Source organism: Camelus bactrianus, chromosome 2 (genome assembly GCF_048773025.1).
Source record: "Camelus bactrianus isolate YW-2024 breed Bactrian camel chromosome 2, ASM4877302v1, whole genome shotgun sequence".
Taxonomy (NCBI): Eukaryota; Metazoa; Chordata; class Mammalia; order Artiodactyla; family Camelidae; genus Camelus; species Camelus bactrianus.
Window position 1 is genome coordinate 107,978,196 of NC_133540.1, and position 20,633 is coordinate 107,998,828.

The 20,633-nt window shown below is 35.6% G+C and overlaps 1 protein-coding gene across 1 annotated transcript in view; it reads left to right on the forward strand.

Annotated features, from left to right (window-relative positions):
• Positions 1–18,927, forward strand: part of SMIM14 (small integral membrane protein 14) — a 54,814-nt gene extending 35,887 nt beyond the window's left edge. Inside the window, exons 3-5 of the mRNA XM_010962655.3 lie at positions 4,575–4,623; positions 13,562–13,704; positions 15,796–18,927. Coding sequence (XP_010960957.1) covers positions 4,575–4,623; positions 13,562–13,704; positions 15,796–15,828 — 225 coding nt within the window. The 3' untranslated portion in view covers positions 15,829–18,927. The remainder of the gene's footprint in view (positions 1–4,574; positions 4,624–13,561; positions 13,705–15,795) is intronic.
• Positions 18,928–20,633: the final 1,706 nt, after the last annotated feature.

Sequence of the window (20,633 nt, forward strand, 5' to 3'; positions counted from 1 at the left end):
CAGAATTGTGGTTGGTGACACAGTGTTTTATGCTAATGATATGTTAACTAAAATTATGATACAAAATTATACATTATAGAGAAAAATTGTGATTAAAAATTTAGACTTCAGGGTTAGTATTGGATATGTTAGCTAACCTCCCCCAAACTCAAGTTTCTTTATCCATAAAGTAAGGAATAATAGCACCTGCCTCCTGCCAGTGGATGTAAGGATTAAATAAGTTAAAGTTATTAGTGTAGTACCTACCACATACAAGTTCCCAATAAACATTTGTTATTATAATTGTAATTATTTGAAAATGTGCACATTTTAAGACTAGAAAACATAATAATGATAATTGTATTATGGCAGAGAATTAATCCACATTAATTTCTAAGTATTCTGTAATGTTTTTTGTATTATAATGTAACATAAATTAAAATAAAAATTAATATAAATTTTACTATATCATTAAAATATCTCTCTATTTAAATGTATTTCTGATAAGATAGAAAGTGTTCCTGTTACACATTGATGAAACAATAGGTGTCTGCTATATGTCTTAGACTTGGAGGCAGTCAGACTAATGACAGTAACAGCAAACTGTACTGGTTTGAGCATATATAGAGAGCATTTGGTTCTGAGGTTGACTGAATACAGCGGCTAAGTAATGCGGCTTCTGTGCCCCAGCCACAGTGGCTTTGTGGTTCCTCAACATCAGTTCATAGCCACCTTTCATCTAGGGGCCTTTCCTAGTTGTTTACTCTGCCTGGAATGCCCGGCACGCTCAACCTCCAGATCTTTACTGTTACTATCATGTAGATAGTCCCTTAAGTGTTAACAGCCTCTGTCAGCCTAATTTAAAGCGGCTACTGGACTGCCACTGTATGCCATCCTGTTTTGGTTCTCTGCATGGCTCTCTTGACATTTTTATATTTGTTAATTGCCTGATTTCCCCCACAAGACTATATATGATCCATAAGAGTAGAGAATTGGTCTTTTTTACACCTTATCCTCAGTTCCTGGAACTATATTTGGCACATAGTAGGCATTTAGTAAATATTTTGAATAAATAAGTGAATGATTGTTACATTGTAACTAGACATAATTAATGAGCATCTCACATTTCTAAATGAACATTTTTATATAGCTACATAGAAATACTTGTTTTTTCTCTTATTTCTTGAGTATGTCCTCGGTATCTTTAACTGGTATCCTTATCAGTAGTGTTGAGTGGTTTTAGGGCTAGACAGTAAATATTTTAAACTTAGAGTCTCTATGACAGCTACTAAACTCAGCTGTTGTAGTGAAAGCAGCAATAGATGATAAGTAAATAAGTGGGTGTGGCTATGTTTCAGTAAAACTTTATAAAAATAGGCCTCTAGCCTGCAGGTTGTAGTTTGGTGGCCCTTACTATATAGTCCACAAATCCACTACAAAGGTACGGGGTGAAACCCAGACCTGCAGAGTCACAGGGAAGAGAAAACAGAACCCAGTGAGCATCTTATCTGGTTGACCCACACTGGAAAAGCATGAGGTTGATGGTGGCATGAGGAAGAAGCCTAGAGCTGCTGATATGGCCCTGTATGGAAGTAGATTTGTGAGAAAATGGATCTATGAAGATTTAGAGGCTTTCCACATGGAAAGCATGTTATTTGTTAGGTATGTTGAGCTACAAATAGCCAGAAAGTCAGACCCTAAGAAAAGGGCAGCACTTTCAGTAGAGCTATAGCCAAAATCCAGGGCTGGTATTTGAGTTACATAATGTACGATGAACTGATAATTCATTGATCATTTCAATTATAGCTGTAGGTTTTGGGATGTGCTATGTCATTGCTAAAGATTAAACCCAGGAAAGTTACTTTTACTCCTTATTTGATATCTTAAGTAATTAGGTAGTTCTTATTCAATCCAAGAACCTTTTTACTTAATCTCTTCTTGTTTTATATTCTCTACATTGCTACTTAGAGGTGGAGGAGTAATGTGAAAAGATATATATGCATATAAAAATGTAAGGACATTTCTGGAGAGATACACAAAAAATCTGAGTACTGTGGTGGCTGAAGGACAGGAGAGAGTGACATATTTACCTTGCATACAGTGTACTTTTGAATTTTGTACTATGTACACATATTACTTATCAGGGGAGAATTAATAAATTAATAAAACCTAAACAAAATATATGCACATTAGGAGGTTCATTAGGTCCGATTTGTGACCCAAGGTCTCGTAGCCTTTTTTTTTCTATTTCTTTAGAATGTATAATTTTTAACAGTATTATTAACTATAGTCACCATGCTGTCCATTACATTCCCATAACTTATTCATTTTATAACTGGAAATTTGTACCTTTTAACTCCCTTCACCCATTTCACCCACCCTTCTTCCCCTGCCCCAGGCAACCACCAGTCTGTTCTCTATAATCATGAGTTTTTTGTCTTTAGATTCCACATATAAATAGAAGCATATGGTATTTATCTTTTTCTGTCTGACTTACTTCATTTAGCATAATTTCCTCAAGGTCCATCCATGTTGTCACAAATGGCAAGAGTTCATTCTTTTTTATGGCTAAACAGTACTCCTGTGTGTGTGTTCTTTTTCTTTATCCATTCTTCAGTGGACACTTAGGTTATTTCCAAGTCTTGGCTGTTGTAAATGCTGCACAAAACATGAGTTTGCTTGTATCTTTTTGATTTAGTGGTTTTGTTTTCTTTAGGTTAATACTCAGGGGTGGAATTGCTGGATCAAATCGTAGTTCTATTTTTAATTTTTTGAGGAACCTCCATACTGTTTTCCATAGTGGCTACAACCAATTTACATTCCCACCAATAGTGCACAGGGGTTCCCTTTTCTCCACATCCTCACCAACACTTGTTATTTATTGTCTTTTTGATAATAGCCATAGAATATACAATTTTTAAAGAGTTTTTAGACTGATTCTTTTCATATTTAGAAAAGGTTAAGATAGCCAGCATATTTTAATTAGGATCTAATCTAATTCACAAGCTTCCAAAATTAAAGTTTTTCCATTCTAATTCAAATAGAACTACTTCTAGTGGTATATACCAAAGCAAGCCTGATCATCACAGGGAACAAAATGTATAAAATGATTTGTTCTGTTGTTAATTCCAGTAATTGTTTTAGATGAGATCATAATTTGTATGACACAGTAATAATAGTAGCTAATGTTTCTTCTTTCTTGTATTGTTACTACATTTCACATGCGTTAAGTATTTTAATTCTCACTAGTACTCAGATAAAGATAGTATTATCCTTGTTTACCAGAAACTAAAGCTTAGAAGTGTTAAAGAACTTGCCCAGGGTCTTTTTTTCTCTCTCTCTTTTTTTTTTTTAACTTATGGAAGTACAGTTGATTTACAGTGTTTTAGGTGTAGAGCAAAGTGATTCAGTTATACACACATATACATATATATATATATATATATATATTCTTTCCCATTATAGGTTATTACAGGATATTGAAAATAATTCCCTGTGTTATGCAGTAGGTCCTTGTTGTTTATTTTATATGTAGTAGTATCTATTAATCTCAAATTCCTAATTTATCCTCCCCTTTCCCCTTTGTTAACTGTAAGTTTGTTTTCTTTCTTTGGTAACTAAGTATGTTGGTGAGTCTGTTTCTGTTTTGTAAACAAGTTCATTTGTATCGTCTTTTAAGATTCCACATGTAAGTGACATCATATGTTATTTACTTCACTTAGTATGATAATCTCTAGACCCATCTTGTTGCTGCAGATGGCATTATTTCATTCTTTTTTTATAGCTGTGTAATATTTCTGTGTGTGTGTGTGTGTGTATACACCACATCATTTTTATCCATTCATCTGTCAGTGAACATTTAAGTTGCTTCTGTGGGCTGTTGTAAATCATGCTGCTGTGAACATTGGGGGCATGTATCTTTTTGAATTAGTTTTATCTTTTCCAAATAGATGCCCAGAAATGGGATTGCTGGATCATATGGTAACTCTAGTTTTAGTTTTTTAAGGAACCTCCATACCATCCTCTATAGTGGCTGCACCAATTTATATTCCCACCAGCAGTGTAGGAAGGTTCCCTTTTCTCCACACCCTCGCCAGCATTTATTATTTGTGAACTTTTTGATGACCATTCTGATTTTGATTCTGTCCTTTGGTGTGAGGGTGATAACTCATTATAGTTCTGATTTGCATTTCTCTTATAATTGGTGATGTTGAGCATCTTTTCATGTGCCTGTTGGCAATCTGTATGTCTTCTTTGGAGAAATGTCTGTTTAGGTCTTCTGCCCATTTTTTGATTGGATTGTTTGTTTTTTTTGACATTGAGCTGTATGAGCTGTTGGTTAGATCTGTCTCAGGTGATTTTTTTAAAATTCCTGTTTAAAATGGATGAATTGCACTAGATTCCAGTATATTTGAATATTATTTTGAGGAGAAAAGAATGCCCTTAAATTGAACAGCTCCTTTGTGTATTCTGTGTTTTCATCTGATTTTGACAGTATGGCATTCATTAAAAAACAAAACGTGATCTTTCTAGTAAATAGTATCCACTTTTGGTTAAGTCCAATGGCTAACTTTCCTTTTTTTTATTCGTTGTAGTTGAGGCAGTCCCAGTCCTACTGCACAGACACAGAATGTCTTCAGGAATGTAAGTAATGATGGGACAGATGGAGACTTGACATTGGGGGAAGAGTTAGAGACCAGAATATGACTGAATATTTGCCAGAAATTATTCTTACTAATAATTCTTAAATTATTAGTTTTCCCTTTAAGGAAATGGTTCTCAGTAATGTATTTCCTGTTTAAATATTTAATCGTTAACTTAAAAAATTGTGGGTTTTTTTGGTCCTGCCTCAAAAATAAAACCCATTCATTGAATAAAATTATAAATTCACAGATTAAAAAAAGAAAAGGAAAAACTTCCAGAATACTAAAAGATGACCACAGTTGTTGACAACTTGATGTAAACCCTTCTAGACCTTTTTGGAGGCAAGTATATGTGGAACAGGGCACTTTTGGCTGGTTGAACTGAACATCGAGGCTACTAGCTCAAACCCCTCATGCTTTCCCTAGCATCTATTTGCATCCATTGGCAGCTCTGAAAACTTGTGAGCAAAGGAAGGAGGCCATTTTTCCCCAAAGTTTGGAAGCTTTGGGAGGGAGACTTTAGAGTCATTCCTTCGGCTCTGACATTAGCATTCTCAGGAGGGCATGGGCAGTAAGGAGGTTTCTCCACCTGGCTTTATGGGCAATGGTGATGGTGACGTGAGAATCAGAGAAGGAAGATGGATCCCACATGGTGAATGTAGCTGACAGACTTGGAGGCCATTATATGAGGCATCCTTTTTCAGGACAGAAATAACACGAGGGGTACCTCGAGGGGAAATAATAGCCAATCCAGTCTTGTACCATAATAATTTGACTGTAATAATGGAAGTATGACATTCACAGGATGGTGAAGCCTGGCACAACTAGGTTTCATATATACTTTATAAAGTGAGATCACTTTGTATGTGTTCTTTTTCACTACCTTATTGTGAATATATCAACATATATTAACCTTAAAAATATTTACCAACTGAATACTAATTCATTATGGCAATGCATAATGTTTAAATAATTCCCTTTTGTTGGAATCTTAGGTTGCTGATATTTTTTCTGTTCTGAAAAATAATTGAAAAAACATCCTTTTGCACATTTTAAGGCTTTTGACATATTTCCAAATTGCACTTATTAATAGGCTAGTTATTTATAGTTCACATCTCTAACGCTAGGTGCCACTTAATTATGTGTACAAAACTAAAACACAGTTAAGTGTCTTTAAACAGGGGCTTGTTATTGCATTATTAATTACTGTTATTACTATGTGAACTGGACATCCCATCAAATTCTGTAAATATAACACCTTAGAGAAATAGGAGCTAGTACAGGGCCTGACCCAAAGTAGAAATTTTGTCACAATGTAGTCCATTGGTGCAACAAGGTAATAATTATATGCCTCTGGACAAGAAAGTAATATGCAGACTTTGCGTTAGTTTTTGGGGGTGGTGGATGGTGGTTCCCCCATTCCACATTTTTTATGTTGCCTCTTCAGTGGTGGTCATTCATCTATAGTGTGCCCTCTAATAAGCAGCTCAAATTTTAGCTTCAGCAGTAAAGCTAAAACCTGTTTTTCTAGTTGAAAATAATCTTACTGAAATCCTTATGGGAAAACAAGTGTTTGTTGTATTTGTGGTATTTGTGACCCATGAGCCAGCCCCACTTGTAAGCCAAATATACACTTATTTCTGTGAGTGGAATTTTACTTCTTCACCTCAATATAAAGGCAAAACTCTAGAGCTTGAATATTAATTTAGTTATATTGGTCATTTTTTTCCCCCAGTTTTTTAACATTTGGTGGAAATCCTTTTGACAGCTATGCCTTTAAGTAGTTTAAGAAATTGTTTCCTCTGAGTGATAGAATTACTTTTCTGTTTATTCTAAATTTTCACGAATGAGCTTATGCTGTTTCATAAATATATATATAAATTAGGGGTCCCCACAACCGCCTCCTCTCTTCAATAATTTGCAAGACTAACTTACAGAACTCAGGAAAACGTTTTACTTGCTATTACTGGCTTATTATAAAGGATGCAACTCAGGAACAGCCAAATGGAAGAGTAAGACAAGGTATGAGGGGAGCAGGTGCAGAGCTTCTCTGTCATCTCTGGGTGCACCACCCTCCCAGCTCCTCCATGTGTTCACCAACCAGGAAGGTCTGTGAACCCTGTTGTTCAGGGTTTTTATGGAGGCTCCATTCCATACCATGAATGAGTAAATCATTGGCATAGGTGAATAACTCGATCTTCAGCCCCTCCTCTATCCCTGGAGGTTGAGGAGTGGAGCTGAACTTTCCAACCCTCAAATCACTTGGTCAGGCTCTGGAGACTGGCAACCAGTCTCCATCCTGAATGGGGCCCACTAAGAGTCACCTCATTAGCATAAACTTAAGTATAGTTGAAAGGGATTTACTGTGAGTAACAAAAAATTTTACATTCCTCTCATCCTTATCACTAGGAGATTCCAAGGGTTCTAGGAGTTACATGTCAGGAACCCGAATGAAGACCAAATATATATTTCTTATTATATTACAGTATCACAGTACATTGTGCCTGTCATGGTGTGCTGCATGTATTTGAGATGATTTAATAGAATATGGAGCTCACTACTTCATGTGGTAGCAGAATCTAGCTGCAGTCTGGTAGCAGATCTGGTTACTGCATAATTCTTTATCTTGAGCTGCATTCTACTTTATTGTTGTATTCACCCACAGTTTTGTTCTCTAGAGCCACGTAGAAGAAGTCTGTTCACTCTTCTGAAACACTGTCTTTCAGATAAAGAGTTGTATGGAAACCTGCTCCATTGCTAATATAATTTTGGAGTAAAACAAAGATGGATAGATGTACTTAGGATATTGTTTTGTTTTTCATCAAAGTATACAAATTTATTAACAAAGTCAAGTTCTTTGGACAGACTGTGTTAGCATACTTAGTTCATTGTGAGAATTTTTTTGTTTTTTTCTTTTAAATAGTTTTATTTTTTATTTTTTAACTTTTTTTAATTGAGTTACAGTCATTTTACAATGTTGTGTCAAATTCCAGTGTAGAGCACAATTTTTCAGTTATACATGAACATACGTATATTCAAGGATATTGTAATTACTGTATACCACCCCAAAATTACAGGGTTAAAGCCCCCTGGTGCATTGTCCGCTTCCGCTCCTGCTCTGTTTCTACTTTTCCCACTGGAAGCCTATGTAAGTTTATAGAAACAATCCCTGAGGATCTGGCAGCTCATAGAGCCTCCTTCTTTTTCATCTTCTTGGTGTCTAGCTAGATTAATAGCTTCCTTGTGAATATTCCATTTGACATCTTACTTGAAATACTCGTTTTTTCTTGTAACCAGAGACGTAACCCTTGAGCAAAATGGAACACTGTATTTTTGGTGTATAAAGTCCTTTTGCATTTTTATGGTTTGACATTTTTCTACACCATAGAGTAAAAGGTATTTACCTCTTAAGGCAAATAATTTCTAGGCAGTGAGGGAACAGATTTTATATCCCCCATCTGATTTTGCCTTTAATATTTAGATTATTTGGCACTGTATTAATATTTAGAATATTTAGTGCCAAAAAGGTATCACAATAAAAACCATAGTGGCCAGATCATTTAAAGGTCCATTCACCTCTCTATGCTGATTTTAGAACAGCTGCTCCTGATACCTGTTTGTACTGGCTGCATGCGGTGTCAGGGGGGAGCATATCTGTTCTAACACCTCATGAAGAAGTGGATCTTGTTATAAGGGACTGTGAATAATCACAGAAGGCCTACAGTGATCCCATTCATATCTGTTCTTGAATATTTCAAGAAGTCCAAGTCAGTTCATATACCCAGTATTGCCAATCCCAAGATATTTTAGGGCTACTTTTATTTGCTTAATTCAATTTATTTTTTTATGTATGATTCAAAAATCAAGAAGTTAATTAGTTTATAGTGAAAAAATGTCTTCCTACTCATTTTCTCCCTTCTACCCATGTCCTATCTCTAGGTATTACTGGCCTTTGTATCTTTGCAGAATTTCTTTATGTAGGTACAAGCAAAATATATCTTATTTGCCCCCCTTTCTTTTTTTTTAAATTAAATTATAGTCGATTTACAATCTTGTGTTAGTCTCTGGTGTACAGCATGATGATTCAGTTATACACACACAACACATACTCTTTTTCATTAGGGGTTACTACAAAATATTGAATATAGTTCCCTGTGCTATACAGTAGGATCCTGTTGTTTATCTATTTCAAATATAGTAGTTCATATCTGCAAATTCCAAACTCCCTGCAAATCTCAAACTCCCTGACCCTTTTCTTTGTACACAGTTGTTTTTCACCTGCTTTTTATGTTCTGTCAAAAAACAGCATGTCTCATGGAGACTTCCCTAAACATTTGTTTTTCAGCTTTATAGTACTCCATTGTACAGATTTACTGTAATCTGAATCACACACTATTGGCAGACATTTAGGTCTGTTTCCAGTTTTTTGTTAATAACCTTCACAGTATGTGAAAGTACACTCCAGAGCCAATCTTAAGTTTGTGGGATTTACAATAAACAGAAAAACACTGACTGTGATCAAGAAGTTCGACTTTAATTGGTTCAGCTATTATCTTTTATTCTGAAATGGGTCTTGGGTTATTAAAGAGAAGAGAAATGTTCTTATCAAACCTTGGAAATCAGGAAAACTGCATCCACTTAACCTTGTAAGTGTAGAATTCTACATACTACTACCCTACAGAAATTTTAGAGGCACCCTTAACGTTTTCTTCCTCCTTCCATAACCAATTCAGGCAGACACCAAGTGTTGTGCATCTTTTATCCTGTTACCATTTGTGTTTGATCCTTTTTCATTCCCACTTCACCATCCTATCCGTCCTAGTTATTCACACCAGAATCTCTGTGCGCTTGGTCTTTTCTGCGCTCTGGTTGATCCTAATACTGATCAGCTAGAGCACAGATCAATAATGGCTGATATTTATCGAATACCTACTGTGTACCAGGCACTGTGTAACTGTTAATATACTAATCATTTCAATCATCACAACTACTCTCTGAGATGATGGTGATGTTTTCATTTCACAGGTAAAGAAATGGAGGCACAGAGATTGTATAGCTAAGAGGTGGTAGAGTCAAACACAGATGTGCTGTGAGATGATCTCATGTCTTAAAAAGTTAATGACGTAATCATAAGAAATAGGAAATCATTCCTTCAAACTAGGAATGCTACATTAGTCCAGAGAAGAAAGGAAAGAGTGGGTGGAGAAAAGGGAAATTTTTTTACATAAGAGGGAGGGGTGTAGGATATATTTAAATAAGTGGAAGTTAGTTGTAATATTAACCCAGATGGAAAAATTATGAGTCCCCAGAAGGACTGAGTTTGTAAAATTGGCAAATGCTGTCAGCCAAACTAGCATTGAACTGTTGCATCAGATTCATTTGGAAAGCTTTAAAAATATTGTTGGTTCCTGACCTCACACCTAAGCTGCTCCTGAATTAGATGATTTAAGAGGCAAGACGTTAGAAACTGTGGTATTGATACTGTCACAGGCTATTCTGATGGACAGGCAGGACAAGGAACCACACTGAAGAAGGAAGAAGGCATGGGGTTGACTAGAGCAGAGGATGCTTTTTCTGAGAAATGGTAAGAGGTAATATAGATAAGTAGGGCCAAATCATATGAGGAAAGGTCAGGCTGACAAGTTCACAGTTGAAGCAGTAGCCAGTGGAGAGTGAGTCACTGGGTTAGTCAGCAGAGATGTGTTAAGAGCAGTGTTTTAAACAGACTTTTTTGGTAGCAATATGCAGGAAGGAAAGGCTGCAACAGGAACCAAGCTAGGAGAACAGTTATAGGGAACTAGGAGCCACATTATCACTATGAGAATCTTAAAACAGAGTGGGCATTTGATCAGGAATGCTTTGTCTAGAAATATGCATTAGTTTATTTACTCTTTGGAAAAAACAGCTATTGGTTTGATTAATTGTTTCTATTTTTTTAATCCCTATTTTATTTATAGAAATATACATTAGTAAATTTGTGATTTGAGGTTTATCTCTCTGAAGCTTTACAATCTTTTACTTGTGAAGAGTATCAAAAAGTAAGGGACCCATTTTCCAAATTGAATAATATAAGAATTGACTTTGGGGTTACACTTCTGGTCTGTACGTTAATCTGGCATTTTATTTTTGAGAGGGGCACTGTAAGTGATAATGTATAGAAGGTACAGTTATCATTCTTTGACTACCTTTAAATAATCTAGTTTTACCTAATAGCTAGTTATAAGCTTCTTTATCAAGAATTCTTTTAAAATCTGTATTTTCCAATTTTATTACCCAGTGGAGTAATAATTTTCAGGGATTTGTCTATGTAATACTGTCAGAGATTATGACATAGCAAAGAGGATAAGAGTACAGACTCTGAAATGAGACCACCTGTATTTAAATGCCAGCTTTGCCACATGCCAACTGTATGACATTAGGATTTAGCCCTCCCCCTTTCCCCAGTTTCCTCATCTGCAAAATGAAGATATGATAGTACCTACCATAAAATAAGTTTGTTGAAAGAGATTAAGAGAGAGAATGTCTGGTTCAAAGTAACGACGCAACTTTTAGCTATTATTTAGTAATAAAACTAAGAGACAGTATTTTCTTTTTTAAAAAACATCACTCTTGGAGCAGCTTAGAGGACAGAATTAGAGGAGGCAAGAATAGGCATGGGGAGATCAGTTAAGAGACCATTGCAGTAGACCAGACAAGAAGTGATGGTAGCTTGAGCAAGCGTGGGCATGGAGCTGGAAATGGACAGATTGATATTTAGGAAGTAAAGTTGACAGAAACTTCATGATGGACTAAAAAGAGGGTCATTGAGAGAACAAAAGATGTTTTCATAGGTTTTTGGCCTAGGCAGCTGCATGGATGGAAACCCAATTTGATAGGGCATTGAGGATGGGGCAGGGGTGATACTGATGATTTTGGTTTGCAATATTGAGTATGTTCAGTGTGATAAGGGATTCAGGTGCATTTTTAAGAAGCTGCCAATGGCACTGTTGTACATCACAGTTTAAGAACTGTTGAAATGAAGATTAAAAAAAATAGAGAACTATTGATATAGATAGATAGTTGGATATTGGGTCTAAAGTTCAGGGGATTAGAGACTGGGTAAAACTTTATGTGTGGTCTACATACAGAAGGTAATTTAAGCCACAGGTGAGGATGATAGTGTGTAGAGAAAGAACAGAAAGGAACCTAAAACTGACCATGAGGAATTCAAAATTGCAAAAGGAAAATGGTAGTGGTAATGGCACAGAAGACAAAGGAAGAAAATGTTTTAAAAAGGAGAGCATTGTCTTGGAAAATGAGGGCTAAAATTACACATTAGGTGTAGCAGCATAGAAGTATCATTGGTGACCTTTTAAAGAGCTATTTGACTATTAATGGAGGTGGATACCAACCTAAGGAGTGAATGGGAGGGAGTGACATGTACATGTAAATGTAGACCAACTCTCAAGACCACTCCTAGCCTTGATAGCTGGACAGGGAAAGAGACTGAGGGATGGATTTTTTTTTCCAAAGATGAGAGAAACTTTATCATGTTTAAGTGATTATAGGATGGCTGCAGTGGAGAAGGGGTTGTTGAATACACAAGAGAGGATAATGGATAGATTTTTGCAAAAGCACTGGGATCCAAAGCTCAAGTTGAGAAATTGGTCTTTAGTTATGGAGGCACATTTAGTACGGTAGGCGGGAACAAGGAAAGGAATAGATATGGATATAGAAGGGGGAAATGCTGATTTATTGTGTGATAAACAATGAAAATTTGGTGATCCCAAGTACTGTGTTAACTGTTTCTGGGGAAGTGATTGGGTTGGAACAGGGGCTAGATTCCTATCCAGTCTGCTCTTGGGACAGCTCAGCTCTTTGCTTGACTTTGTCCCGTTCGGTCACTAACCCTTTGTTCTTAGCGGTGTATCACCTGGGCCCTGGGCCCATGGATCTCAATGTGATGCATTCATTTAGTTTCAGAATCTAGTCTAGATTTCTTTTACTTTTTCCTGAGTTAAGGAGACCAAAACCAAACATTTATACATAGTCTTGCTGTTTTAGTAACTACCTAGAGGTACTATTTTCTTTAGAAATCTAATCTTTTACAAATTTTCATTTCTGACACCTGAGTTCTCTAATATATTTCAATAAAGAATCTGTTTCGTTTATTAGAAATTTGTTAAGGGCATAGCACGAGCCAGGCACTGTGCTAGGTACTTGTTATTCTGAATTAAATTAGATATGGCTGTCTTGAGGAGCTAGAAAGACTATACCTACACAGACACTTGACTTTTTTCTCTTGATAAATGCATAGACTTTAAAATATCTAGATCTGAATCCAAATTCTTTTTTCAAGAAAGAAAGCCAAATTAGTATCTTTGAGAATGTCATTAAAGGGGTCTTTAATTTATATGTTATACAACCTGATTGTTCCCTCTTTCTTAAGCTCTGTTATTTTTTCATACTGCTTCTGTAGTTAAAACACATAATCCCCTCCTCCACTAAAGTAAAGTGTGTTTACTGCGTCTCAGGTGGTCTTTAACCTGGTTCTGCAGATCTCAGTGTATGGATTGGTGGTTTTGTAGGTCCATGAATCTTTTGCAATTATATGCAAAATTGTTGAATGTGTGGAAAGAGTCCTTTTTATCAAAATCTCAAAGGATTCTATTACCCCAAAATATTAAGAACTACTACACTATTAAAAATCTTCATTTTAATAGGCTTTGACTTGTGACTGTTTTACACCATTTACCATTTAGATTTTCTCCCAGGAGGGAAGGGAAATTGAAGCTGTAATACTTCATAATTCTTAAAATTATTAATACAACTTTTAAAATTAATACAGCTTTTGAATTTTTGGAGCTGACATTTAAACATTTGCATTTTTTACATTTATCTAACAATATTATAATTATTCTACAGTTTTTGTTGCAAAGACATTTTCTGTTTCTCTTTAGTACCAGGACCCTCTGGTGATAATGGCATCAGTATTACCATGATCTTGATGGCCTGGATGGTTATTGCAGTGATCTTGTTTCTGTTGAGACCTCCAAATCTAAGAGGATCCAACCTAACTGGAAAACCAACCAGTCCTCATAATGTAAGTGTTGTGGATTAGAAATCCACTTGGGTGGGGGAATGGGTGTGGCCTGGGAAGGGGGAGGAGTTTGTTTTGATCGAAATAATATGATTTAGCAAAAGGAAGATTTAACTCATGGACTAAGTTCTTCCTGTGTAGTCCTCAAAAATCTTGCAGCCACTAATGGCTTAGTGTTCATGGAGTTACATATAGAGAAAAGTATAAACCAGTAGCCCAAAAATCATCTTAAGGTGAATTCCAATCTTTATTCACATGAGAAGCATAAAAAAATGATCCAGTGCATAATAATAATCCACAGCAATTTTTCTCAAATCTCAATCCTCCACTACCCGGTTCTGTCCACCTCACCGTTGATCCTTGTCTCTCATGCTTCCAGCTCCCTAAATTCTCTTACTAGCTCGTGTTCAAGTGTCCCCCAACAACACTTCATTTTCTCCCCTTCTGTCCTAGCTGTCAGCTGCAACAGACACTGAGCCTGTCTGGCTAAACCTGGTTTCCCATTGTCCCATCCTATTTATCTCAAATTCATTCTTCCAGTTCTGCATCACAACAGGTCAACTGAGCTGGCTAAAGCAGAGCTAGGAATCATTCATGGTGATAAATCTTGATAGTTAGGATTACAACCATTTTCAGAACCTTCTAAATGAAAACTATGATAAAGTGACCCAATAGGGAGTTTTTGATACTGTCTTCAGTAGAGCTCCATTAAAGGATTCCTTTTAATTGTTTTTAGAACCAGTATTTACATTTTTTCTTTCTCATTTGATTTGGATATTATTAAAAATATTTCCATAATGAATTTACTTGTTGAACACCAAATTATCCCACTAATTCCCTTCTTCAACCTTCAGCATGTGGAATTCCTAAAATGATGGCTTCTTTTCCCCAACCCTGTGTTGTTAATACTAGAAAGAAGTTCGGCTAGACTAATTGCTTATATAGGAGAAAGCAAATGTGTCATGTTAATTAGTCAGTGCTTTGGGTTTTTGTTTTTTTTTTTAAGATTTAGAATATTTAAATATGTAGCATGCTGACTTTAGTTTAGAAAGAAGGCCTCATTAGCACTATATAAAATGCCTTAAATTTATTTTTGGTTTTTCTTGGAGAGGAAGGTATCTATAAAACAGCTTGCACGTTGTCTTGATAAAGTGCTTTCTCCTCCTTCTTTCTTACTTTCATATCAAAGAGCAACATCCTCAATGTTTGGACCCAAAGAAATCCAGCTTAATAAGCTGACTTTGAAGCCATTAAAAGTGACAGAAATGCAAGATTACAGTCCCCTGAACCTTAATTCATAGTAGACCGTCAGTCCTAGGAATAGCAGTCCCCCTGCTCTAGGAGTAAGCACGAAAACATATTGACTAATTCCAAGTAGAAGAATTGATCTCCCTTAACTAGGCCATCATACAGCATGTCAGAGTAAATAAATGGAATCTTCCTGAAGATTCCTAAAATCTCTGATCTTTCCTTTGCAGTTCAGATGCTTTCTATTACAAGGAACAAAAATCAGTTCAGCCTGGTTTAAATAATTGGCTTTACTGGTTTCTACATCAGAAAAATCCAGAGGTAGGGTCATTGTTAGAAAGTTTAACAGTGTCGTCAGAGACCCAGTTTCTTTCTTCCAACCATCAGCTTCATTCCAAGGTGGGCTCCCTTTGTGGCCATAAGATGGCTGCCAGTAGCAACTGGAGCCACATGCTTCCTCACTGACTGACTTTCTGTTGTGAGAAACAGGAGTCTCCAGCTTCACTTTGATTATACTGTACTCGGTCACCTTAGCAAGAGGGAGGAGACTGTCTTGATTGGTTTAAATATCACCTCTGGAGCTGTCAGGGAGAGCACTTTCACCCAAATCACATCACTGTTACACAGTTTTCCTTTCTTCCGTGCTGTAGGGAAGAAAGGGACAAACACTGTGAATCACAGTATTAATCTAGTGCTCCCTGTGCAAAAACAAATGAGAAGTCCAAATAAGTGTGTGATTGAGATGGGAGGGTGAAGGGCATTGCTGCTCAGTTCTTACTTATGTGTTAGATTGGTGGCCCTGGGATTTAAGAGTCTATCCCATAATTTCTCTCTTTTAAATGCCAGGGACAAGATCCACCAGCCCCTCCTGTGGACTAACTTTGTGATATGGGAAGTGAAAATAGTTAACATCTTGCACGACCAAATGAACGAAGATGACCAGAGTACTCTTAACCCCATTAGAACTGTTTTTCCTTTCGCATTTGCTGTATGGGATGGTATTGTTTTCATGAGCTTCTGGAAATTTCACTTGCAAGCTTATTTTTGCTTCCTGTGTTATCACCTTTCCTATTTACAGTATATTTGAGTAAATGATTGCATTAAAAAGCTACATGTGGCTTTTTTGGTTATCCTAAACTTAAACATTCCATTCATTCTATTTGTAACTGTGATTATAATTTTTGTGATAGTTTCTGGCCTGATTGAAGGAAATTTGAGATCCCTGCGTTTAAATATTTTAAATAGTTTTATAGGTTTAAATTTTTTTCATAAGGTATTTATAAAGTTATTTGGGGTTATCTGAGATTGTATGAAAGAAAATTAGAACCACACTGTATTTACACTTACCTTGGTAGTTTATTTGTGGGTGGCAGTTTTCTCTAGTTCTTGGGACTGTGACAGCCTTTGGAATATTGTACAAGTTACAGCTGAACTCTGTATTATCCACTAAAACTAGCTTATGTGGTTAGAAATGGAGGAAAGAACAAAATGAAACAATTGTTTACTCAGTTTTTTATTCCCATAAAAATGTCTAATATTAAGAAAACTTTAAATAAACATGAATTAAATATGGTAGGTGACTTAGAGTCCATTATATGACATTTGTAAGCCACTGTACACTAGCCTTACATGGTTCATAAAAGGAGGGGAAAAGTTAATTCTTTCTGCCTTTGCCAGGTATAATCTATACAGTAATAATTTAAGCTGTAATTTATTTTTTAAATGGATGCCTCTCAGGAAGCTGCTTTTCTTTTGTAACACTTCCCTGTTAAATGAAACTATCTTAAAGCTGTATTAGGGGCCTGTTTGGTTACTGACATTTGAATGCTATTTACTTACTTACTCTATTTTTTTCAAAGAAAAAATTTTGAGTCTTGTTATCTGACTTTAAAAAGTATTTAATGAATTCTTGGTTCACTCCAAGGAAAATGAGAAACAATCAAGGATCTTTTTCTCAACCCCGTCTCATTCTTGTTTGGTAATAGGATGGACTGGAGTAGGGAGGAGCATTAATATAAGTAAAAGTTTGAAATGTATAGAAAAGTAAAAGGTTGATTGGTTTTCGTTCAGTTTGAAAGAAAATGAAGACAAATGGCATTAAGAAAAAGTCCGCATGACTTGTGTGTTTATGGATTTATTCCCCTAGAAAGTGATTGCAAATGATTTGTGGGGGCTAGAAGATACTTAGCTATCAGTGTAAGGATTTCCTCCCTTCCCAGATCAGTCTAGCTTTTTACTGTATAGATCTGAGAAATTACTTGTATGAATTAATAAACTTCTCTGTATCATTGTTTAATAGAGTCTCTGATACAATTATGTGATGCTCATAGGGTATTTGTTTTCCTTTATTATGATTATATTCTAGGCTGTAAACACTTTAAGGGCTTCATTTCATTTTCTAATCCGATACTGACTGCTTGTGTTCCTCAACTGTACATCTTGGCTTTGTGCTCAACTCCTTGAAATAATACAACTTACTCTTAATTACTTGTGTTAATCAAGAGGTATCATAACACAGGTAAGTCAGATCCTGGATAAATGAGCACCATAGATTTAAGGTTTTTCCTCCTGATGTGGCCTACTGGAAGCCTTGCCAGCTCTATAGCTCTTAAAGCATTTACAGCAGAAAGGGCAGGAGTGGCAGAAGATGGAGCCAAGTCCCTGTAGGCATTCATTTCTCTACCCTTGCCCCTGAACCTTGAACAAAGGCTTGCACATAAGTCCCAACAGTCTGCTCTCTAAGCTGCTCGAAAGCCAGTCTCTGGCAGAGATACTGATGTGTTCACTGAATCTGTGGCTCACAAATAATTGAGAATTGACTTTGGTTGAATAAGTGGCTGTGACATGTAAACAGAATGTCTAGTGTTAACTAGAAACCTGGAAATGTGGGTCTTATTCTTAGTTCTTCATTTCTGTCACATATACTTAATTGACATTATATCTAGAATATCCTATATGGACCATCTGTTTAATTAGTAACTAAAGTTCTTAGTGAAGTATTTAGTCTTCGTTTTTTTTTTTGCTTGTAAAATTTCTCTGCACTCCTGACAAAGACAATATGCAGTAGCACATAAAGTATTCCTATTAACCTAACTAGTAATTTATATTATTCTATTTAATTCTGAAAGCTTCTACATGTGGCCTTTTTACTGAGCACACTCTTACTCATTACTTGGCTTATAAACATTCGCCTGAACTGTGGCTACAATCATTTTTAAGTAATCGGGAAAAAAGAAAGATAATGCTTCACATTTTAATCACTTTTGGCTCTTAAACATTCCACAAATGCCATTAAGAGTTGATTTTGTTTTAGAATTATTTAATGTTCTTATATGCAAAATGTTTTTCTGCTTTCCACGTGGAAAAAATTAACATTGGAACTGTGTATAGTAAAAGATTTCATCATGTATCCAAGCACTATCCCATGGTCAGCAAGTCATATTTTAAACTTGGAAAGATTTTCAGAAGTAACTATTAAGTACAGCTATTTTATGGTTACTTTCAGTGTCTTTGTGGTATGCGATGTGATAGTGTTTATGGAATTACCTACATCTTACATTTTCAAAGGAACCTTAGAAGCCTCTTACCCTGAATCAGTCTGTCACTCTAAACGAATATGTGCTAAAATTTGACCAGCTCAGTTTAAGACACAAAACAGCAACTTGAAGGAGAAATGGAGAGAGTTTAACGGGTTAAATTTTTGTTGTTGCAATAGTAGGTTTAGTCTTAACATTATAATATTCTGAATGAAGCGTCATACGGATTTGTTACCATGTCTGATGATTACTTTGTTAAAAGCAAAAGTGGTCATGTGATATACTAAATGGGAATTGTTTTTAAATGTTTAAATCATGCCAAACAAATCATGTCTGTGCCATCCAGGGTTTATTGTAATCTTTTACTGAGTACTTGGATTGGGATAAAGGGCTTGTACTATGCACTTTTTATTAATGAATAAATAGAAAATGTTAGTTAACACTCACTGTTTTCTGTTTGGCTTTTGTGGGAAGAGAAGTGAGTATCTTTTCTTGTAAAATGTTAATGTCCTTTATTAAAGTTTCTTTGTAAGGCTTTTTACCTACCCCTAACTAAGACATTCCTAAGAGCAAACTTTGAGTTACAGGAAGAATATTTATGTAACAGCAGTGTGGGGCCAGTGTTCAGTCGTAAAGATTCTAAGAATCTCTAAGAAATAAGATTGCAATTACATTTCTTTTGTTGTTTTTTTTTTAAAATTTCTTCCTAGAATACAGGGTCAATAGACATTTTCTTTGAGAGTATAATATCCAATAGTGTTCATTATTTGAGAAGACATATGTTACCCCAGAGGAGCTAGACATGTAACGGTACTGAAAACACAAACTCACACAAAGGTGAAAGTTTGCTTTTGCTCTGTGACCTGGAATGCATCCAAATACTAAAGATCATTAATACTCATCTATTAAAAAATGATACAGTTGTTCTGACATGATTATGATGTCAGTGTCTGTGTGATACTTAAGTGTTATTTATAATAGCAAAATGTGTGAAATTATAACTTCCTGGAGATAATGATTTCAGTCTAAAGTTTGTCAGGTATATGTCAGTGAATATCTGAATCCCCAATAAAACTGTTAAGTTTTCATTAAATAGTTTCAGAAAATGGAATTCTAGGAAGTTTTTTTTTTCCCTGACATTTCATCTGATAGTTTTCTCAACTTAGAATCTCAGTTTATAGGACTGATTTCCTTCCACCGCCCACCCCCAAATGTTCCACAAACACCAGCCACAATTATCTCTCATGCTCTGACTTTTAAAAACTGGGGTTATCAGTGTGATCTTTCCTCACAGGGAACTTAACCCTGCCCATCTTTTCTTAAATTGATTATGCTCGTTCAAAAGACATTTCAATAAGCGTTTATATTTATGGCTTAACTGTTTATGCTTTAAAGTGGATATTATTCAGGACTAGATTATAGAAACCATTTTAAACCATCCAACGCCAAATGAAGATGTCTGTTGAAAGGGAGGAGCGAGATGTCTGGAGGTAGGAAATACAGAGGAGCAAGGAAAAATATGTGTAGTTTTAAGAATAAAGCAACCTTCATATCAAATAAGACTTTTATTCCCTTATACAAAACTCTGCTTTTTTATAGGAAATTTAGGAATGAGAAAAAAATTATTTACAATCCTTGCAATGTCTGAGGCTTTGCCTCTTAAATATATGGTTCTACACTGCTCATAAGCTCATATACTCAGGCTATGTCTTGATAAAGGATTTGAATTGCATTGTTTCTATTCATTTTGAAAAACTGAGCAGAATTAAAGAATACAAATACTACATAGCAGACTCAGCATGATGGAAGAATCTCGTATTTTGTTTTTAAAGAAATGTATATGTTACATAGTCACTCATTAATTCTGTGCCTAAAGGGGAGGCACTTTACGTACAAAAGGAATTACAGATCCTAGACTGAATGCAGCTTTCCCTGATAACTAATTAGTATGTAAACATTAAACTTTAGAATTCCGGGTATCTTAAAAGGGATTCCTTACAATTAATCTAGCAAGTACAGTTTTGTGGTGACAACATACAAAATGTAAATCTGACACCAGAACCAGCCCAACAGATGGATTAAGATTTACATCCTTGCAGATGTTCTTAGCCTTCATTTTTTTATCTAACAGTCTTAAAGACTACTTTT